The sequence below is a fragment of the Cygnus olor genome, chromosome 3 (genome assembly GCF_009769625.2).
Source record: "Cygnus olor isolate bCygOlo1 chromosome 3, bCygOlo1.pri.v2, whole genome shotgun sequence".
NCBI classification, from domain to species: Eukaryota; Metazoa; Chordata; class Aves; order Anseriformes; family Anatidae; genus Cygnus; species Cygnus olor.
This window is the reverse complement of record NC_049171.1, coordinates 68,455,232-68,478,977: the sequence shown is the minus strand read 5'-3', so window position 1 is coordinate 68,478,977 and position 23,746 is coordinate 68,455,232. Positions and strand designations below refer to the sequence as shown.

At 39.4% G+C, this 23,746-nt stretch overlaps 1 protein-coding gene across 3 annotated transcripts in view; it reads left to right on the top strand.

Moving 5' to 3' along the window:
- Positions 1-23,746, top strand: part of MTHFD1L (methylenetetrahydrofolate dehydrogenase (NADP+ dependent) 1 like) — a 149,209-nt gene that overhangs the window by 55,509 nt on the left and 69,954 nt on the right. For all 3 annotated transcript variants that reach the window (XM_040550572.1, XM_040550573.1, XM_040550574.1), the window contains 2 exons: positions 1,365-1,433; positions 7,004-7,115. In XM_040550572.1, the coding sequence (XP_040406506.1) occupies positions 1,365-1,433; positions 7,004-7,115 (181 nt within the window). The remainder of the gene's footprint in view (positions 1-1,364; positions 1,434-7,003; positions 7,116-23,746) is intronic.

The window sequence follows — 23,746 nt, the reverse complement described above, 5'->3', positions numbered from 1 at the left end:
AATGCTTCATTTTCTTCTGAAGTCTATGTTCGGATGTGATGTTCAGAAAGAGGAAACTTCAGTTTGTATAAAATACTGTATTTCTGTAATGACAGTGTACTTTAATCTTTCTCATCTGTCTATCATTAAGATTTTAACACAGAGTATGATTGTTCAAATTTGGGTTAATGGGCAAGAGCTGTGTGGAGAGTTCTACAGACACTATTTTCATTGCTCTTCTTTATTTGAACATTATTGTTTAACTCCTAATAGGCTACTCAGATAACAGATCCATGGTTTTCAACCTTAAACAGTATACAGCGGCTGGTATTTTTATTTGGTTTTAATATTTCTTTTCAATTAAATGATGTTTCAAATCAGCTTTTTGTGTTCTCCAGCAATGTTATGAGATATTCCTTGTAGCACTGCTATATTTTTTCTATCCATGATCTAATTCTTTTAAAACCAAATACATTTTCTTCTAAGAATCAAAATAATTTAGTAATAAATGGGAATATGTGCATGTGGTTTCTAGATAGTTTGTAGTGTGATAGTGTTGTGCATACTCTGTAGCCATTTTTTTCTAAAATGGGCATTGAATTTTAGTGTAAATGCTGTGTAATGATGTCATGGTTTTCTCTTAAATTCAATCAGTGTGAAACTTATACTTCTTATCCAGCCTACGCTAGATAAGATTTATACTTGATATCTTTAGGGAAGAGTAAGATTTATTTTATTTCATTTTTTTTAACTAGAACACAGCAATTCCCTCAGTTCCCTTTTGTTTTCTTGTCGTAACAAGAAGGCGCTTTTAATTTTTGATCTCGGGGTGCATTCATTATCTATTCCTAGACCTGCTCTCATCCTGTGTCTATTATTTGTACAGGTCTTGCAAAATACCCTTTCTGGTTGTTGCTAGCTATTGATTCATGCTGTTGATTCTGTCATGAAAGAAATACATCTGTCATTTCTTTAGGCACCTTTATCAAGTTATTGTCATCTTGGTTTCTCAAGTCTTAGTAGCCTTTGCTTTCACTTCATCTTTTGTTTCCATGAATGTCGTGCTGATCACTTAATAACTCAGCTTCTGGTCTCTCTATGAAAAGGGAAGAATATTAACCTGCCATCTTTTAAAGGGTACTTATACCCACAGTACAATCATTACTATTTCTGGCACACTTTGTGAATACATTAGAAATCTTGAGTTAACATTTAAATAGATTTGCTGTGTAATACTAACACTACTTATCCATTGTGGTTTATGAGCACACTTTTTTTTCCTTTGAACTGTAAAGTGTTTTGTATTTGTTTTAACTTTAATCTCAAGCTCAGTAATGTTGCACCTTAGAATTGAATTCCTTAAAATGTGAACTCTTGTTTTTTAGGGAGTAACAGGTGCTTTGGCAGTTTTGATGAAAGATGCAATTAAGCCAACACTAATGCAAACATTAGAGGTGAGTATGGCTTGTGATGTCTGCCCTTCTTCTCCAGCTTTCAAATTCCATATTGTGCTTGTCATACTTCTCTCTAGTGACTGCACTTAACTTTCAGGGTTCAAGCCAGGGTCGACTCTGTAAAGGCATTTTAGCAAATGTTCGTTTGTGTATGTTAATTAATCAACCCTAGCTGCATTTGTACCTTTTTGGTCTTTTTTTTCTTTGTTTGAGAGTCTGGCTTTAGTCATAATTTTGCCTGGAGCTAAAAACAAGCTGCAGCGTACTGCGGAACTGCTTCTGAGCACACTGGAAGGCAGGTTGGGCTTCTGAGTTGTAAACTTCCTTCTGTTCCCCATCCCCTCTTCTAGAGGAGTTTCCTTTTTATCTGTTTGCTATACATGTATGTTCCTGTGATGGATCATTTTGTGTAGAAGGCAGATGCTTCAATGAGGCCATTCTATTAGGTGTTATCTTTTGTGCTGTTCAGGAACACAGGAGGGTCCTTCTGCCCATTTATGGTTTTTGAAAAGCGGGCTACTAGCCACCCTTTCTTGTTATAGTGCCCTCAGGGACTAAATGAAGCTTTGCTGGTCTGTAAAAGGAATGTTTTACACTTATCCTAGTGAGCTTTCTTCCAACAGCTCAAAGAATGCAGAATTTAGTACAACTGTGAACTTAGTGACTGGGCAGTCTAGTATTGTCTTTTCAGTAGTGAGCTGAAAGATGAATGACATTCATGGGGACAAGGTGTGGGGGGGGAGAAAAATGGGAAATAATGAATCAGATTTGAAAACAAATGCATTTGGAAGAAATCTAATTAATTTTATTGAAATTTTGGCCATCAAAATTACATAGCTGGACTATCTCATAGCAATTCCTCGCATGGTGAGAACTTAGAGTGTAGAAAAAATACCAGAGCAGTCCCCAGATGATAAAAAGTCTCATTTTCTACAGCATATCAAAATGATAATTGTTTTTGCTTTTGTGTTTGGATGGCAACAACTTGCTATTCTCAAGGAATATTAGAAAACCAGAATTTTTCACGCTACGTATTGTTTTGCTATAGCCATCCTAATTGATTTCTTCTGCAAAGAACATCTATTCTTTCATGTGGCTGTATGAGGCATATGAGTGTGTGTGTCAGAACTTAATAAAAAATCCAATAGCAGAAACTGGAGGTCATGTAGAATGAAAAATGTCGTAGCCAGAAATGTGTATTAAATTGTTGCTCAGATAGTGTGTACTAAGCTTCATTGACAAAGTAACTTTGATTCTGTTTAATGTGTCACTATTTGCACTTCACATACTTCTTAGAAAATAATGTTTTGTTGTAGTGTTCTAGAAGACAACTATAATTGTCAGAAGAGTTTCTTTTGATCAGCAGGCATTCGGTTCTGGATGTGGCATGCTTTTCTTTTTTTTTTTGTTTTGCTGCATTTCTTTATATTTGTATTTCGATGCAATAAAATTTCTGCCTGTTTGTGGTGCTCTTTTCTAGTCCAAGCTATGGTATAGCTGAAACATCTGCAGCAACTATTGCTTGTTAGGAGGGCCCTGACTGTAGTACCCAAGGTTATTTTCCCAAAAATTCTTCTTACGAAGTTATTTTTAAAACTACTGCCAGCAAACTAAAACAGCTCAGAAGACTGCTTTGTGCTCTGCTCCTGCCATATGAGTCTCAAAGATGAACTTTTGTCACCTGTTGAGTACCTGTTGACTTGCAGGCTAGTATTAGCCATCTATCCACAAATGAAAATCTCCAGCTTGTCGAAATCTTTTCCAAGATAATCATAGAATCATTAAGGTTGGAAAAGACCTTCCCGATCATCTGGTCCAACCATCCCCCTACCACCAATGCCACCCACTAAACCATGTCCCTGAGCACCACGTCCAACCTTTCCTTGAACACCCCCAGGGACGGTGACTCCACCACTTCCCTGGGCAACCCGTCCCAATGCCTGACTGCTCTTTCTGAGAAGAAATGTCTCCTCATTTCCAACCTGAACCTCCCCTGGCGCAACTTGAGGCCATTCCCTCTAGTCCTATCAGTACTTACCTGTGAGAAGAGGCTGATCCCCAGCTCCCCACACCTTCCTTTCAGGTGGTTGTAGAGAGCAATAAGGTCTCCCCTGAGCCTTCTCTTCTCCAGACTAAACAACCCCAGCTCCCTCAGCCGCTCCTCATAGGACTTGTGTTTCAGGCCCTTCACCAGCTCTGTGGCCCTTCACCAGCTCTGTGGCCCTTCCCTGGACACGCTCCAGGGCCTCCATGTCCCTCTTGTAGTGAGGGGCCCAAAACATAATGCTGTGCTTTACTTGGTGTGTTCCCCTTGGGCTGTGTTGTCACTGTGTATAGAGGTGCAATGGCCTATTCTGTTACTGCCCATGCTGTTGTTACTGTTCTTGAGCTTCAAGCTTTTTTCATGTCCCATTTTGTGAATAAATAGCTCTCACTATTGTTAATTTTTAAGTTAACGTCTTTAATAGCTGCTAATTTTGATAGCTCCAGTTTTTCCTGAAATAAGGGCAATCTTTTGCCTTGTTCATTTGGCTGTAGTGCAATGATCCACCTGAGAGTGTAGAGTCCTCCAGCATGACAGATTTTAAGCCAGCCTAATTCTACTGTACTCTGAGATGGTGGATGTAATAATATTCCTTCTGTTATAGGAAACAATATATTTCTGATGTGTGTGTAAATTTCAAATCTTTTTTTTTCTCACAAGCCAGAAATGAAATTTGAAGCCCAAACTACACTTGAAATAATCCTAGTAAGCAGCATCCAAAAGAAGAGGGACCTTTTAAGTTTCCAAAGAGACTAACAATAGCAAGTAATTGGGCAACATAATCCTGTTTCTTCAGAAAGAACAAGTTCTCTATACAAGTGTAAAGACCTTTAGCACCAGCACCATGAGTTGACAATAGTAACATGAGAAATGATCCTGTGACAAGCACATCCACTGTCTATAACACAGTGGTGGTGAAAAACAGAATAATATAATTACACAGACCACAAATGTAGCTCAGACTGTGCCACAGACCTGTCCTGCAAGTTAGAGATGAAACTGCTCCACAAGGCAGGTCCACTTTGGTATCGGGGAATGGCAAAAAGACTGCCCGAGGAGAGGGAGCAGGAGATCTTCTGGGTGATTTCTAGCTGATACTGACAGTTAATTTGGCATAATTTGTAATTAATAGTGGCTGACTGCAGTAGCTTCAAGCACCCATTGCAGAGATGATAGCTGTACTTCTATGTGATCTGGCGAAGAGCCTGTAGGCAGGTATGCTGTTGAGTGCTGGAGTTGTGAGGAGTTGCTTCTAAGAGCCTATGATAGAGGGAGAAGAATGGCCTACTCAGCAGATGTGCACTAGCTTTGTAAGGACTTCATATGCACTGGAGAAGAGGTCTAGCATTTCATAAATCAAAAATGACTGAATATTAGTCCTGCATGTTATTGAACTCGTGTGAATGCTTTTTTTTTTTCCATGTGAATTGACTTGTGTATTTTATTTATTTTCTTAAAAGAGATTTCTTGGCAATTTCTATCACGACCCTGCTATTCTGTCACCAGAAATGCCACCTCAAGGAATTAGTGTTTTAGAAACAGGAGTGACAGGAAAATCTCAAAATGGGAAACATGGCAAAATGCTAGCTTAGTGCTGTTGACTCCACCCGCAATAAATGCGGGCTTCAGCAGAACTTGTATCTAATGCTGTAGAATTAAGATTACTTTGTTTGAAATGTACATAATGATTTCATAGTGTTTATCCATATTTGTCATGACAGATTTGTTCCCTTGTGAACCAATTCCATAATGTTTAGCATTTATTTATACCATGCGTAATAGAGCAGCTGCTGCTGTATGGGACAACTCTTTGTAGTTGCAGTCTGTCTGCTCCGTACTCATCTGCTCATGTTACATTTCAAGTGCCACACACAGTAAAGATGGTAATAAGTATTATAAACATCCTTCTAGCTGCCAGATAACTTCAGATATTTATTGACATTCAGGGTTTATTTTCTTTCACTAACGCTTGGATAATACTGTTTCCTGTACTGAAAACAGTCAGCAGAATGCGTCCCTGTGCCACTATTTGTTTCCTCATATAGCTTATTAAGAGTGTAATGAAAATAAGGGGCACTCTGCAGAGTGAGATAGCTGGACTGACACAGAGAGCCTGAAGTTGGCCAGGGAAGAAATTGTCTCTATTCCAGGCTGTGCTGGAGGCTCCTGAGGTTCTGCTGGAGTTTGTTCCCATAAGGACCTAAACTGTATCTTCCTTCCAGGATTGCCGTTGTCAAAAGACCACTCACATAACTCCCCCTATCTTCCAGTGGATTTCAGATGTCCAGAGGCGTGTCTTGCAGTGCCAGTGGTTTTAGTAGTGTGTTTTGATTTCTAGTTAGTGTCAGAGGGCCTCTTTGGTACTGATATTCTGGAGCTTCCATGTGTCACATCTTCCATTGTGTGCTCTGGGCTGTAATAGGCTGTGGACCTGTAATTGCTTGCTGCAAGAAATTAAGGACTCATTAAATTTAATTTTACTTTCTTAGTGATAAAACACAAACGAGAATAAATCCTGTGGATTTCAATCTAGTAGCTGGAAACAGCAGTCTTATTTATTTGAATGCTATGAGGGTAAATACTGGATTAAGGTGGAAGTAAAACTTAAGGAAAGATAGACTTAGGTTGGTACAAATGGTTTGCATTTTATTTGTAAGTTCCAAGTCCTTTGGGATAAGAATAATCTTTTATTTTGCACAGTACTTCCTAATAATTGATACCTAGTGTTATAAGAAGCTTTGAAGGTGTACCTAGTTCAAGTTAAATTTTTGCATAAATGCCTAAAGCCCTATCCATGTTGTAGTATGCTATTGTTAACAGATAGGGTTTATTTTTTTTTCTTGGTTTCTAAGTAAACAGTATGATATCAGTGTTTTGTGATGGTAATAATATACATCAGTCTTGTTATAGGGCTCAATTTCTGGTTTATTTACTTTTTCTGCTCCTGTTCTACTGTTTCTTCTCTGACATGTACAGGGCAGAATTGTCTTTAGGATCTAGCTTAGTTGTTTGGTCTCTGGAGAACATCCTCTGCCAATGTGTATGCATATTCTCCTTTTCCTACCTCAATTAAAAAAAAAAATAAAAAGTTTTCTTAGAATAAACCTGAAATTTAATGTACCAGTGGCAAAAAATGTAACTGTCTTTGCTGTGAACAAAACAATTATGTATGATTACTTCTAAGAGGAAGCAGTAAGAACAGGTGTTTGTTTATATTTTGTGTGAGATTTGTTCAGTGTTAGTAAAACAGGAAAATGTAACATGAGTATTTCACTTCTGTTATACAGTTCTCATCTTACATGGAAAAAATGGACTTTTTTTGTCTAAAGCTTTTTATCTTAACACTGGTGTGTTTGTGGGATAAAGGGAAACAACCAGCTTTTATTCGCTTAATGGTTTCCAAGTTTCCACTTTTTATTCTATGAGCTTTTGATTTGTGTATCATCTTGATTAGCTTGCAAGTCAATTGAGTTTGTGTTCTTACCTATCCATGATATTAATGAAATATGTATATTTTTTTATTCAGGGAACACCGGTATTTGTTCACGCTGGACCTTTTGCTAACATTGCACATGGAAATTCTTCTGTTTTGGCAGATAAAATTGCCCTTAAACTAGTTGGGGAAAAAGGATTTGTTGGTGAGTAATTATTTTATTATATTATGATTTGTTGGTAAGTTGGCAAACAGTGATGCAAAAGAAAAGATAAAATAGCAATGAAAAATAAAGAATGCTACTTTATTATTCATTCTAGCAGTTAATTATCTTAAAATGTAGTAATCTTAAATAATCTTAAAGTGAATGCATAAAAAACACAAAACACTACTTCTCTCACCCTGCTCTTCGCCTCAAGCGTTCCCATTACCATGCTTCAAGTTCTACAAGGATGCCAAAGCCGTTAAATAACTTCTTTACATTGACAGAGGTGTCCCATGTTTCCTTGTGTTAGTATTCACCTGACCTCTCTTGATAAACTGATGAAAACCATTCAATTTTCCTGTTCCATCATTTTTTTCTGCCAGTACAGCAAGCTCAGACAAATCAGGGATCATATGCGCCTGAGCCAGTGCAAAGGCAACAGCAGGGAGACAGTGGTGAAAGGATAAGGCTACCTTATTTTGGTGACAGTGAGCCGTTAGGTTGACTTAGCTGTATTGTAAAACTTCACTGTGAGGCCCTCATGTTCCCATGAAAGCATGTGTGTGGATGGGCTTTTTATATTAAGAATTCAGCACAAACAAGTCATACAGGAGGAGCAACAGTATAGACATGTAGAACCAGCTAGTATGGTAGCAGGCAAAATAAACTTGTGGCTCAAGTGCTTTACAGAGAACTAGATTTTATTTAAAAAAAAAAAAAAAAGTTTTTAAACTTGAGGATTTATAAAATGAAAGGGGTGTTGCTACCTCACAGTAGTAATGCCTTTTCTACTGTTGTAGCCATTCTCTTGCCTGTGTCCTGAACACCCTCACTAACTAGTTGTCAAAGCAATGCACATATCAAAGAGACTGCAGAGAGAGGCAAGGGGGACTAAGCAGCCCCAATTTAAATTAATTGCCTAAGAGCTGTATCATAATCAAATGAGAATGAATGATCAGCTTTCAGCTGGATGAGCTTTTTTGAACCTGCTTACTATAGCTGTGCTACTGCTAGTGCTAGAGCAAAGAATATGGTAAGAAAATCCAGTTAGGAACAGCAGAAGAGCAGGCGGAGGCCAGGTTGGCTTGAGTTAATCCTTAAAATTGCACTTTGAATACCTATGGAACAATGCTTTTGAAGAGGTGCAGTAATTTGAAACACAAATGTGCTTGTGCCTTAAAACTACCAGAGAAACGTGCGTGTATATGCTTACATCTTACCTACATGTTACTGTAAATTATGTAAAGAGAACCAAATTACTTGGAAATATTGTTTCTATTCAAATTCATTGGTGATCCTAGAAAGGATATGGGAGTTGTTTGCAGTGTTATAGAACCTGTTGTTATAATATAAATCAGCCTAGCCTATGTATTAATAGACAGGAAAGGTTTCTTATACAAACTTGTTCTCTAGTGAACAAGAAGACAGACGTCTGACAGGAATCTTAAAAAGGAGCAAAAAATATACCAGGGAAAAATAAAGGGTTGAAAGCTGTTGAGCATGATGACTTCAGGGAGTGGGGATGGGGAAATAAAAAAAAAAAAAAATTAAAAATGAGAAATATGTCACTTTGTTGTTACCTAGAGAACAACAAAAATGTTGAACAGGTAGAAATTTCATGTATCTGTGTTCCATTGTCTTCTGGGCTTTCTTCTGTCTAAAGAGTATTGGTTGCTCTATTTTCTCATTTCTGCTTGTTCATCTTTATAGAAGTTTCTAATCTCCTTTAGCCTTATGTGAGTAAAAGGAATACTCTTCAACTTTTTTTTAATGGAACAGCAAAGTACATACAATTACTTTCAGATTTCTATTAAAGTATTATCAACAAAATCAGTTCCTAGAATCAATTTTGCTAACCTCCACATTTCTGATTAAATATAGTTTGCAAAGATTGTTGGACATTTGCACATAATAATTTGTTAGCAATAGCATTCTTGGGACAAGTTTGGTTCAGTATTCTGCTCTCACTTCTGGTTAGATAGGAGTGGGAAAATGATGAACTGTGTAAGATGATAAAGTATTGCACTTCAGGTGATGAAACATGAGGTTTCCAAGGTAGTCTGGGCACTTCATGTGTTTGCATATTCTTTTTTAAATGCATGGTCATTTCAAGAAAAAGAGTTATGTTCTCCAGTGTTACTGTTTTGTTGTGTTGCTGCTCATTTCCCCCTAAGAATCAAACTTCCATTCAAAGAACATTTTTGCATTCTGAGTACATTTATTAATGATAATAGAATCGGTATTTTATTAAGTCTTGCTAGTTGGTGTGTGGCTTTGTGAAGTAAAAAGCAAAAGCATTTAGGGTGTCTAACATTTTTTGTAGGCTGGGAGCAGCAACTTTGTCTCTGCAATAAGCAATCTATTCAAGTGGGAAGTCGGTTTTGTATCATCTGAATGGAAGTAGGTTAATGGTGGTCTTGAGTCTTGGTTTTTCAGCCTGAAATGTATTGTCTTGGGTTTGGGTTCCTCAGCTTTCAGTGCTTCTCCCATGCACTTCATGCCTTTTTTTTTCTTTTCATTATCCATCTATTTGTGTTTAACACTTTTTTTGCTTTGTTTGTCTTTGGCCCTGGTTTGTCTCTTGAGAGACAAAGTGGTATAGCTGCAATAGATGAAAACCTTCATGAGCTGCCAGTTAAGGGCTCTTGTTCCAGACTTCTACAGAACACAAATCTCCATGAAACTGGGCTCAAAATTAGTCTGCCTTCTGGAATCACAGATAGAAATGCACCAACCCACACTGAGGTCACATCCATACAGGTGTGGTGGTTTTACTGTGCTAGGCAGCTGAACACCACAACCGCTCTCTCACTCCCCCTCCTTAGATGAGGAGGGGAAGAAGTAAAGGAAAGAACAACTCACGGGTTGAGGTAAGGATGATTTAGTTAAAAGGAAGAAAAAAAATAATTATTAAGGAAAGATTATTATTAATTAAACAATTTAACTAAACAATTAACAGTTTAACTAAAGGGGAAAAAAAGGAAAGGGGAAAAGGGAGGGGGAAAGGGAAAAGTAAACAAAACAAGTAAAGGCTGTGTGGAAGTGCAGAGGAAAGAAATTACTCTCTACTTCTCACAAATGAGCGATACTTGACCACGTCCTTGAAGCAGGGCCTCAACGCACGTAGCCGGTGTTCGGGAGGAGGACAGACGTTTTCACAATGAGAGCCCACCCCTCCCCTCTTCCTCCTTTTTCCGCCCTTTATTGCTGAGTGTGACATCATATGGTATGGAATATCCCTTTGGTTGGTTTAGGTCAGCTGCCCTGGTGATGTTTCTTTTCTCACATCTTTGCCCACCCCCTAGGAGGGTTAGAGAGAGTCCTGATGCTGTGCCAGCACTGCTCAGCAGCAAACACAACACTGGTGTGATACCACTGCTGTTTTAGCTACGAGTGCAGAGCACAGCACTGTATGGGCTGCTGCAGGGAAAGTTAACATCCCAGCCTGACCCAGTACAACAGGCAAGGAGCCTGCTGCCCTGAGAAGCTACACAGCAAAGCAGCTAGCAGGAAACTTCCCCACGTTCAGCTCAGTGTAGTGTGTGCCTGAAACCCGTGCTGCCACTGAAATTCAGGGAGGAAAGCTAATCCAGTCTTTCATACAGATGGTAGGAATTCAGGACAGCTGTGCTGCAGTTCTGTAACTAGCTGAACTAGTTAGTTACTCACTCTTGCTAAAAGTAAAATAAAATCACTCTTCTGTATTTCTCTTCTTCCAATGACCCATTCTTGTGCAGTTCCAGTCCTTTCCTCACATTGGATGTGACACTTATTGCTATTGTCTGAGCAAATTCAGTTCATGATTTGCCATGTAGGTTAGCTGTCTAATCTTGTGAAAGAGTTCAAAAAGCGCTGGAAATAGCATAAGGTACGTTGCAAGATGGCATGGCTAGAAGCGGTATTTTAGGGACCGTGAGCTATGAGCATGGTTCTCAGCCTTGTGCATATGCATCCAAAGCAGGAACATGAGAAATGTGTGACAGGGTCTGTAATCATTTCCTGTATAGTAGAATAAATATCATCTTCTAAGGATGCTAATTCACTTGTGTGATATGAGATGTTAAAATAATTATATATATTTTTTTTCTTTTACTTAAGCCATAATTAGTTTAGAGCAGAACTCTCCTAAGTGTGCAGACAGTACTAAAGAAAATTAGCCTGAACTTGCACCAGTTTTACATATATTTATTTCATTTTCTGTCCTGGTCTAAGCAGCCTCCTTCCTCCAGCTGCTTGTTTCCAGTCCTGTGCAACCCCTCACTTTTGCCAGCACACCTGTTTATGGAGCCCTGTGATAAACTAAACTGGAGAATTGGTCTTGGTTGAAAACAACTGCAACAACAGCAAAGAAAAAAATTCCCTTCCTTCCCCTCCCAGACAGTGACAGGACAAACAGTTGTATGTGCAGCAGAGAGATGAGGTAATACCACATAAGATGGTATTTTTGCTGAAATAATTATTTACAAAAGTAAAGCCTCATTTTGAGCTATAAAGTGCCAGTAAAGCTAATGTGGATTAGCGTCTACAAATAGCTGATCAGAGTGAGCCAGCGTGGCCAGAGCAGCTATGCCTGTCTCCTTTCTCATCCTGTGCTCGACCATTTTTGCATGACATCCCGGCAGAAACCTATTGCCCTTTATGTTGGCTTTGTTTTCTGCTGACTTAACACAGAAGCAGTTCAGCCCAGAGTCACAAAAACACCAGAGCTGCTGCAGGGGAGGGTGAGCTGGGACGGCCAGCAGCGAGACACCAGTCTCGGTTGTGTAGGTCCCGCTGTTTGTGTGACCGTGTTCCATGGCCAAGGCAAAAAAACTCCTCCCAAAATGTTCTTTTTAAGTGTGTTTTTAAACCTGATTTTCTGTGTCTTGTCTGCACTGCCTGCTTCTGTGCTCACTCTGCAGCTGGAGTTGCAACGTGCTGTGCCTTCTCAATATTGCCAGCGAGCAACATTGTATGAGTCTGGTTGAAAAAAATCTAAACAAAGCACAACTGCTGAGCCTTGTTGTGAGCTCTCTAATGGAAGGCATTCCCTGCTTGGGTGTCAGGTATCCAGGGGAATCGCAGACCCTGGTTAAGTTTGAGATAGCCAGAGCCCCATAGCTCTGCTTCTCCTTTCCCTCTTCCATCGCTGCTGTGAGCGCGGGCCTCTGGCTGAGGACTGAGCTTTGCAGTCCCTCACACGTCTCTTCAGCCTCTCTGGCAGCAGCCTGCAGACTTCCTGACATTTCATTCCCCTTTTTTATGAAAGCTGGTCTAAGCTGGCCTGTTAGACTGATTCTAGATTGCTTGTTTTTGGTTCAACCTTGTTGCTGTCACTTCAGCAGGATGGCTGGGAGGGTTGCTCAGGGTTTAGGCAGAGTCCTGTGTTATGAGTGAGCGGGGAAATCTGTCTTTATCTGTATTTAGGCAGTCCCTTCTTATTTCTTTTGTTTTATTTTGCAGTGTTAACCTCCTTCATTCCCGCTTTGTTCTTCATTGCTATCCTCAGGTATAGAAGTAATGTCAAACTTGTGGCTGATCTACAGAAGTGAGTTAATGCTGAAGGCCAAGTCTGGTGTAAATTGCAACTGAAGTTTTTACTGGCAGCCTTCAGGATAAATTTTCCACTTCTGTAAAGTTTTGGCTTTGCACAAATTTCTCCTGTTGCTTGCGTTCTTATTCCCTGGTCAAGGGGAGCGTATTTTAATTTGTTGGAAGTACTCTTCAGAAATGCCCCCTGCGCCTCATTTTTCTTGCCTCCATAATGTCCCATCATTATTTTGAAGATGATTTTGATTGTTTCACAAGTGTCATGGCAGTTTTTTCAAACAAGAACATTACCATGCCTCTGGGTGTCTAGGTTAGGATGAATATGTTATGCAAACAAAGAATTGGTATATTTCTTTCTGTGACAGCAGAAGTCCTGTGCATGGACCCCCCAACATACGGTGTGTATCTAAAATTCTTCTTTTTAACCCCAAAGATCACAATATTTCAGAAGGCAAGATTTCTTGATAATGTTTTATCCGTATAAAATGCTGCAGTGTGGGAAAGAAACATTTCAGAAAACGGATGTTTGGATGTTCTTAAAGAAATAAGTCTGCGCATCCCCCTGCCATTTCTCAAGGACATACAATGGAAATAGTGTATGGGCTTAACCAAACTAACTGCTGCCGGTTCAGAGTCATAAGCACTTCATGTGTGCAGAACAAAAGTTAGTCTTGTCCTAGAAAGACGTGCCAGCTACTCAGAAGGCAAGAAGTGACAAGTGCCTACTGACAGGCAGCTGGCAAAGCACAGGAAAATGTGGTGGTTTCATCCTGTTCACTCAGCAATTGTCTTTTTTTTTGTGTGTGATAGTTTCCAAGGCAAAATAGCTTAGTGTAATTTGCAAGGAGACAAAAACTATTAGGTTCTGTAGGTATGCATCAGGCACATCTCTTGAGAGAGAGTAGAGGAAGAGTACAAAGCAGCAGCAATGAGATGGAATTTTTTCTGGTTGCTGATGTCAAAATTGCCTCGCTAAGGACGAAGGTTTGTTTAGAGACAGGTGGCTTAAATTGCACCCAGAAATGTTGGGGTCTAGATTACAGAACCCCTTCTAACTTGCTCAGGCATGTGAGGGAAAAGTTTTTTTGCAATCTTTGCTTACTCTTGTGGACACGTATATAGGCAGCTTTGCTAAGAAGGAAAATGAGATGCCAAACCAATAAACAAGGAAACAAACAAGACAATGATAATAACAACAAAACACAATCAGCATCCCCCCAGCCCCCTTCCCCAACCAAAAAAAAAAAGAAAGGGAAACAGTGCTAACTTCAACACAGAATGCAGCTGGCTGCTCCTTGTGATGAATCTCTTGCTCAGCTCAGCAAGAGGTCATGGTTTCTGACACTTAACACATCTAGCATTGTCAAGACTTCTGACATCACCTCTCTGCTGCTTATCCCTCCCCCTGTGCAAGTGTAAAGCAGCAATACTTACCATGTAAACCTCCAAGGTCCTTTTCTCCATCAGTCAGATTTTTTTCTTGATACTCTGTTAAGGTAAATAGAAAGGATGAGCTGTTGGGTTTTTTGGTCAGTGAATATAGGCTATCCAAGTGGGATTTTGAAGATTTAAGGGATGAAAGAGGAAGAGAAATGAGCTTCCTTGTGTCGTATTTGTCGGTGCGTCAGAAATTATTACAATAAACAACTCAGCAGATTGTCCCATCCGTCTCTTTAATCTCTTGAAGGTGTTTCAGCTGAGAGAAGAATTGCTGTAAGTCAGAAGAAGAGTAAAGCCTGGATATGTTTTTGGAATCCTAACCCAACCTCCTTCTGAACTTTGTTTTTCAGGCTTGGCCTATATGTTTGGCAGTTGCTTTCTTTCCTAGTCCCAATAAGCACATCCCATTCCGCACTGCATTCAGGAGTACAGTGCATTAAGCGAAGTCATGCCTAACTCTGTCTTTCCTGGTATAATATGACAAGAGGAGGGTTATTGCAAACCCTTGGTGCCTTCCATAAGAAAGATTCACTTCCTGGTTCTTTAGCTGGTCCGCTTTTTTAATGGTGTAATGGTCACACATTTTAATGGTATAAATTTAGGTAGAAGCAGTAAATTTTTATAAGCTGAATAATTGACTCTTTATTGTGCTGGTACTCTTGTTAGAATAAACTAACAATGCTAGCTGTTCTAACCGTCTGCTCAGTACATACAAAGTTGTTTCAAAGGATATCCATTTTACATGCACTTAGAGCAGACATTATAGAACGAGTTTACAAGCCACCTTATAAAAACAGTATGTGTTTAATGCACTAAAGGAGTAATCTTCAGTAGATTTTTTTTAATGCCATAAAATACTTCAATCTATTTTCTTAGTAGTAGTCTTTTTCCAAAAAAGGAAAAATAAAGCCCAAATACTTTTGCTAAGCTTCTTTTGGCACCAGTGCAACATGCAATATATTACATTTAAATGTTGGACTTCAAGGATTTATTTTTTAATTTCTTGTTGCTACCACTAGAAAGGGGCTCCATGCTGTGATCCTCTGGAGAGCTTTCATTTTAAAGATTCCAGCCAGTTTCTTTTTATGTTGTGTTATTTCATCTCCTACTTCTTCAGTCCTTACTTTCACATATAACTAAATGTAGTTGCCACTACATTCAAACATTTTGCTGTATGAACAAACGTCGGGTGGTTTTTTTGCTCAACTGTTAAAGCAAGGCTAAGGTTTCGTGATATAGCTCCATTCTGGACTAACTTTGTGGTTTTAGACAAATAATCTCAACCTCCATGCCTGCATAGGTAATCCCAATCTTTCTAGTTTTAGTTCGTAAACTTTCTGGGGGGGGCAAAAACTGTCTCTCCATGACTTACAGGGAGATGCCAAACACTGCAGTAATAGGAACTTTCAGGTAACGGGGCTTTTGCGGGGAACAGTGGCAGCTACCTGCACTTAAACATGCATCAGGACTACACTGACAAGCTGAAATAGTATTTTAATGCTGTGTGTGCTGGCTTCTGCAGTGTGTTAGAACTTAATACAGCCCTTTCCTCTGTCAATGACATTCATAAATTAAAAGTAGAGATTGTACAACTGTTGAGACCTGTCCATTATTCTTGGTCCCAGGACTGTCCTCCAAAGGTAAAAATAGGCAGGAAGAATCTGTCATTCGTTCAGAGCAGAGGAAAGCCCAGTTCCTAGTAAATAGGATGCCAGTCTACTCAGAAGAAACAGATGACATTGCAACTTCTGTTGTGTTTTCCCTTCCCTTCCCTCCCCACGCTGGCAATCATACCTCAGTTGAAAGCTCTCAACTCATAAGAAGCAAATAAGCAGTTCTTTGTTCTTCTGCTACCTACTGGTTATATTGCTTTTATTTATAAAAAGAAAAGAATTGGAGGTTAAAAAAAATGCAAATAGTAAAACATCATACATGCTAGGAGGTTTTCTTAATTCATCACTTGGCAAAGGCTCCCTAGCTAACAGCGATGCTTTTGCTTAGGGTTATTTGGCAGAAAATCCATCATTCTTTCTCCATTTATGAGTATTTCATATTGACTTACACTCTTTAGCAAGGGTCAGCAGGGCATAATATGCATACAGAATTCAAGTCCCATTTCAAAGGCTGAATTTTAATTTTAGTGGATGGTTTATTTTTAATACCGTTTGAAAATTTAAGCTGTTTATTAGATTTTTTTTGTTTGTTTTAATGGCTTTTTGATACTGAAATCTAATGTTCTTTTTATGGACTACATGCATAAGAATTAGGTTTGCTCAGACATTTCCATCATGTCAGTATAGCCCTCTTTTATTTTTATTTTTTTAATTTATTTTCTGACTTGTGAATCTGCAGACAGGAGTGATTTGTTTTCTATAAACCTTTTATAATTAAATTGTTAACAACATACAAACATGGAAGAGGGAATGTTTGTTTGTGTGTGTGTATTTTGTGAAATGTTGACTTAGCCTTTAAGGCTCCAGAAAAGTCAATACAAATGTGAAACTTGATAAGGACATAAATGCGTATTTCCATTTTTGATTACAGCAATTATAGTTGGCAGAGTTTTAATATAATCTGCTACATGTTTATATTTAACAAAATTGTTTTTCTCTTTTTACAGTGGTACTCCATACACACATGCACACTGAGCGTTCAGTTAATAGATATTTCAGGAAGAATTGTTGAAAGTTACATTGATTTTTGGAGCAGAAATTAGAAATGTTTTTTCTAGTCCTGTGCTACCCTTTCTACCAGCCCAAATGAAATAACGTCATGGTTTGGTGAAAAGGTTTGGGTATCTTTTCAGAGGGTCTCAGAAGAAAAATGCACATCAGAGGACTCCTAAGATTTTTATTTGCAGATGTGTTTGCCTCATAAATTTTATGAAATAGTCTATGATGAGATGAGACACAATGTAAAAGAGAAACTGTGATTTCTCAGAAAGTGTGCTGACTTCAAATTCTTGTTTTGTTGTTGTTTTTTTTTTCTTGTTAATATTCAAACAGCAAACCATATGTGCTATTCCATGCTGGGAATTTCTAAATAATTTTAATTGAAAACAGTTATTTCCCTTTGAAAACAGAAGTTAGGTTTAGATACATATCTGATCTTATGACCTAGCAGGAAGAGCATTCAAAATGTTGAGAATTCACGATGAGGGATATAAATTTTTCTAACCATTTCTAAATATTTTAATTGGATTGCAAATAATACTAGGTTATATATGGCTAGTATGATTTCTTAATGGGAAGAGTGTTGCTTTGGCAAAAAGCCAAAGTGCTTTTGAAGGTCAGATGTTGACAGTATTTGAAAGTGTTCAATGTCTGTTCTCTGATTTTATGAAATAATACATTAAAAGAGAAGGTTAATACCCTAGATGGTATGTCAGGGTCGGTTTGCTGCTCTGACCCTGTCGTTATGGATATTTTAGTTTTGCAGTTTTATATAAGTGCTGTGTAACTAATTTGATTTGATTGAGAACATAGATTAGATTCAAATGCAGGAAGAGAAAATGTGGGTCACAACTATTTTTAAGCTTTGGGTGGCCTATAGGTCTTTATATGCTGGGTCCTTTTTGTTGGTCCCTTTATACTTGATTTTCTATGCTGACAGCTTTATTGAAGCTGACAAACTCAAACTCTTCAACTTTGCTTCCTGCGGTAATAAGGCCCATGCTTGTGATGCAAGATTTGAGTGGGAATGAAGTGTCAGGGACAGAGCAGATGCTTTACATGCATGAGGACGCTGCATCTATCTCCTGCATCTCAAACAGAGCTCCCAAGAGGCTCTATAACAGCTTCATAAATCACGGGTTGCAGGTTCAGCTTTTCCTGCAGTCGATTAGGAATTCAGCGAACGGTGTGGGGCCCTTTGCTTGCACAAGCGGTGAAAAAGCACAAAAATGCGGGGGAGGGCCGAGTGCAAAAGAGCAGCTGGGATGACAAGATGATGGGCAATTATGAAGAGGAACTGAAAAAATATGTATATTAATAAATTATAATCTTCGCTGGAGGAGGATTCGCTAATAATGTACAAATATTTCAAAAATGGTAATGGGTAGATTGCAATGGGAATTCTGTTGCCTTGATTACATGAACTGTGGTTAAGTGGAGAAATTCACATTAAGCATTAAACGAATGACTTAGCCATGAGCTATTGAAAGGGTTTGGCTTGTAAACTCATAGAATTCTGGTTTAGTTTGATTTTTTTTGTTTGCTTTTTATTCTTAGTTAGGAAATCCATATATGAAAATCCTTCTCCACGTGGGATTTGTTGGTGTGTGACCTCAGCACCGTCACTCTCCTCAGTCTGTGATTCTTTCTAGAAGATAGATTGCACATATACACACACACGGGTCAATAGACACAGTTATTTTCCACAGTGATTTTAACCAGCTGAGTCCTTTTTCCTCATCCAAAAATTTTAGGAAAAACAGTAAATGCATATTAATGTTTGACACAAGCCATCAATCTTACACTTTGAGGAGAGATTCAAATACTGGTCTTGCACAATTTCTTTTAAAAATCTTGGTGATTAAAACCAAGCTAATGCCTACCTGCAAAAGGTGTAGGAGGGTTTACAGCTGAAAAGTTTCCGCAGTTTCCAGAATTGCTCCTGCTGCATTTTTCATGCATATGGCTATTTCATAACGTTTTTGCAGCACAGTGGCCTTACATCACTGGTTCTTTCCCCTCATCTGCTCTTTTTTGGCTTATGTCACATCATCTCACCTCCAGGCATTTTTTTCCCACCTTCTTAATAGTACTAACTGTATCTTGTGCTTTCTCTCTCTATGGAAAGTCATTCTGTGTTGATATCTTAAATTGGGTATGTGTTTGAAACACCTATTGCACTCTTGATAGAATTTCTGCCAACAAAGAGCTCTCCACCTAAGCTGTCTCTAAGGTCTTGTGCAGTTATTTATAGCCCATGTTGCACTGGGCAATTTTTTTCCCACCGAGACAAACTGCTAGTGCAGTGGCATGCTGTTCTTCCTGCAGATACATAACAGGAGTTGCCCTTTTCCATGAATTTCTAAGCCATGGCTCAGTAGTTTTGTCAAGAACAGTGCTGGTGGTATCACCTCCCAGGCCAGTCACGAAGGGAAGAAATTGTCTCCTAGCAGAGATTAAGTGGAATAAAAATAAAACCAGAACCTGCTGCTCCTAGAAGGGGGATTCAGTATATGCCTATGCTGAAAAGACAGCACCTAAATCATGGGGAAAATCATTATCATAAGAAGCAGGCACTGCTGAGATGTTAGGAGGGCAGAGTGGGGAGTACCTCTCAAGATGTGTGCCTTTGTGAGGAGTCTGGGGGACTGGAGGAGGTAGCCCAAGGCGAATAGTTGCATGCATTATGGGGTAGGTTTACACCGAAATGATGGATGACTCCCCGCCTGGCATGTCTCGGGTGGTTGTGCCACATGACAGCAGCATTGATCATTCTGCTTCGGCCGTGCTCTTTGTTGTGTGGCCGCGGTGGCCTCAACCAACATCACTACACACCATCCCTGTGCAGGCACTTCTGTTTTAGGATCAGGATAAGGAGGAGTGCGTGCGACTGGCAAGGTGATTTCCTGGCCTCGCCACCGCTGGGAGACACACAAGAGCAGCGGCACCTCACGTGCCAGTGGTTAGCTAAATGGGTTTGGTCTCTGAGGGTGCCTCGTGTGGCTGCAAAATGTGATGTATTCAGTGTTGGCTGTCTTTATCGTCACTCATCACCTGATTGTGTTTCTGTTGCTGTTTAGAAAGCACATCATCTTCCAAGGCACATGCTGAGGTGCTGTGCTATCTGGAGAATAAACTCCTTTTCTTCCTCTCTCTCCTGTTTTATGAATTGGTGCAACGTTAGTGCTAGGACAGGTGTTAATTCATGGCCCTTTGAAATGGGTAGAACATTTCCAGGAGAGATCTTGAAGCTCTCTGCCTACTTCTTGAACTCAGCGTTTTCCAGATGCTTGTAACGTGACTTCTCGATGCCTCTTCCAAGTGCGTTTTCCACAGCTCTTCCTGGGGGAGCGGGCTGAGCCAAAATCTGAGAGCTCAACAGAGAGCAGCCTCGCTTTGATGAAAGATGTGTTTGGGGCTGGAGTTTCAGCCAACTGCATCCTTTAAAAGGGAGAGTAAATGAAAGTCTGGTGGTGGGATACAGAGAGGAACGTGGTCTAGGTGTGATGAAATTTATTCTAAGCACTCTGGGTAATACTGCGGATGCTGTAAGTTAATACACTCCTTATAGTTTGGGAATTGTAAAAGAAGGGCCTTAAATGAAGATCAATCAGTGCTGCCGTTAATTATTCCTTCCATGCAATGCCAAATAAAAAAAAGTGGTGAGGTTTTAATTTTGTAATTACCAGAAGGCTAATAATTCTTTGCCAAAGGCTGTGATGATCTCTTAAGTATGAGATAATGTAATTGCCTTATTCCTGTGCCATTAATTGTACTCCATTTTAAAAACATGGTCATCTGTCTTATGAGCAAAAGGATAGCCTGTTACCTTAAAGAAAACGTGCTACGAATGGTAAAAGGCGGCAATCTAAAAATCAGTCCTTTTGTTTGATTTCTTTCGGGGTCATATTGTAACTTTCAAGACTGTTATAAATGAAGGAGGTTAGAAAAGAACTGTTTAAATTTGGCTAATGTATTCAGCTATTCATTACATAGCACTTGTGCAGGACCCAATGCTTAGCCTGCGAGTAATGGCCTTATACCTGACTGTAGGACCCAGGAGGTAAGAACCAAGCGGGTGTAAAACCCACCAGACTTAGCAGAGGGACTCAGAGAAACACATAGCCCATGAAGCCCCATGCAGCTCTCTATATTTCTATAGAATTAATTGTTTGTGGATTATAAGACGTCTTCAACTTCTTTTTTTTTATTTTTATTTCTAGTAATAAATCTAAATAATGAGCTCGTTACTAGTGAGCTGTGAGAACTCATCAAATTTTAAATTCAAGATATTAGAGTATGATTTGACAAGGTGACTAGTAATGAATTAACATTTTGGCACTGTTGAAATGGGGGTTTTTCTCCCTTCTTTCCTCTGCTTCTGCTGCTTGTTTGACACAGACACTTGTCTGGTCTCACAAGAGCTGATTTAAGTCTTAAAGTGGAAAAAAATGTTCTGTTCTTGTTTGTTTGGTTTGTTGTTGTTTGGGTTTTTTTTGGTTAGCAAATTACTACAGTTTACCTTCCAATTAGATGCATACCAAAAGCCTGGCGGAAGCCTGGGCAGTGAGGGGGGAGGGATGGAGCAGGGGAGAAGGGTGATAGAATTAAAAGGGAGCAGGAATGCCCCCTTTCAGCAAGGCAGGGCACACAGTTGGTTCAACCATAGTGTCAAACCATGTCCTAAATTGGTGCTTTGTGGGCAGGAATCACTGCAGTTGCACTTCTGTGTATTTTCAAGAGAGGGAGGAGGCAAGCAGAGCGGGAAAGATGCACAGAGCATGCTTTCTGTCACACAGTGCCACTCCTGCCAGCTCCTGGGTTGTTCAGTTAGATTTTATGCCCCCTGAATTTCAAATCCAACATATGCAGCATACGTATGTAAGCAGGCCTGTAAAATACACAAAGAGGAATTGTATTCTTAATTGCAGGAGAATCAAGATTTAAGAATTATCTTCTTCAATCTGGACTGTAGAAAATAAAGTGAACTTTTTGTTATTCGCAGACGATAGACAGAAGACTAATCTGCACAAGTCATTGTGCATATTTGCTTGGTTAATGTACGGGATATACTTAGAAAATACTGGCTGTTAACAGCAACTGGTTTTTAAAGTGACTAACTGCAAGAGGTTAGCCTATAACCTTGAGTTTCCCATTAAATACTGTCTCGCATTTAAATGGCAAAATCTAGCTTTTTTGGTAAAAATAAATATTTCTGAGCAAAAGCTTGAAATAGCTTATTAGGGGGGTCCGAAGGGAATTGGCACTTAGCTGAACTATGTTCCTGGAGCCAAGCCCCCTGTTCCTCTCAGGAGGGAGCGACACAAGACTCGTGGCCATGTGAAAAGTCTGTCCTTTGGAGGAAGGCCACGTGAATCAAACTGCTCCTGTCATGAGGTAGAATGGCAGAGTGCTTGAATATGAATCTTTTTTTCAGCTGATGCATTTTCTGTATGTGGAGAAGTTGAAAATTTACAGATTTTTTTTTTTTTAACTCCAAAGAAATCTTTATCAGCAGAGGTCTTGGTTGCTGGAGCGCTGAGTATTGCAGCTTGCAGGTAAATGTGGAGGCAGGAGCTGGGCATTTATAGCATCTCTCACAGGGGATGCTTCTGCAGGTGGGTCTGTGTACCTTTGCAGTGATGTCTACACAAAGCCTCAAGTGAATAGTAATCTAATATTAAATGTGACTTCAGTGTCATTTTATTTGCTTTCTGAGAACAGAATGTCTTTTGCTCAGGTCTTCTTCCTGAAGAAAACCCACTAGTGATGGTTTTGATCTAAGATGCCAAAACTTCCATATCTGCTGGTTCAGTCTAAAATCTGTATTGGTGATCAGTCTGGAGACGTTCTCAGTGCCCTTACCTCTGCAGAGCGCACGCTGCCCTGGCATCTTTCTTTAGCACTGGATGAAAAGTACCTGTTACCCTCAGTGAGCTGTGTTCTGCCGAACTAATGGCAGATATTTTTCTTATTCCCTTCTCTCCTAAAACTCACTGAGACAGAGAGAGAGAGAGACAACAGCGTATAACTTTCAGAGACAACTGAAGCTATTTTCTTCATGGTGTGAAAAATGCTCATCCTTAATATACTTGCATGTAGTTTTCTACTGTGCTGGACTTTTTGTGTCCAGCTGTTGTTGCATGCTATCTGACAGTGCATCAGAAGAAAAAATGAACAGGAAAACTCCATCTCCTGCCGGGGGGGGGGAGAAGAAAGAGGAAAAAAGGAGGGGAAAAAAATAAAAATTTGTTCCATTCCAAAATCAGTCATAATAATGGAAGTTCACATCAGATGAATTGCCAGTCAGTATGGACAAACATCTGGCTTATTCATCCCTAGCTATACTAACAAAAACATTATATCCTGTTCACTGATCATCCTAGTTTATCTTGGCAGTTGTGCACCTTGATATTTTTCACTTAAACAAGAACATATCAGTACTCTACAGCTAGCATGCCTTGAGATCCAGGTTCACAGTTCGTGTGCTTCTGTGACTTTGAACTCTTCTTTTCCTGAGTTTACCAGCAGACAGCTGCACCAGAACAGATATGTTTACATGTGGGGAGTAAATGGCAGCTCGCAGCTCAGAGTTTCCATTTCCTTTTACATTGTTCAGGAATCCAAGCTCACAATTCTTGTCCCAAAGCTTCACCTTGTGTGTATGCATCTGACTTGGCCCTATGTGGTGCAAGCATTTTGTTTTGACATTGATTTGTTGATAGAAAGTGCTGACTAGGGAGAAGCTACTTACAGTAGGAATTAGCCTCAGTGTACATGAAATTACATTGTTAGTGAAGTATCTTTTTTAGAAAAAATCACTTTCAGTATGGGGTTTAAGCAGTGTGTAAATGTGAGCCTAACATGGAACTACTTTATGCAGTTATAGCATGATAGGTGCGTTTTTAGGTGGAGAAAAAATTACATTTTGTATTAAGCATTACTGTGAAATCTGATTAGATGCTTAAGCCATGATACTGACTATTTAAG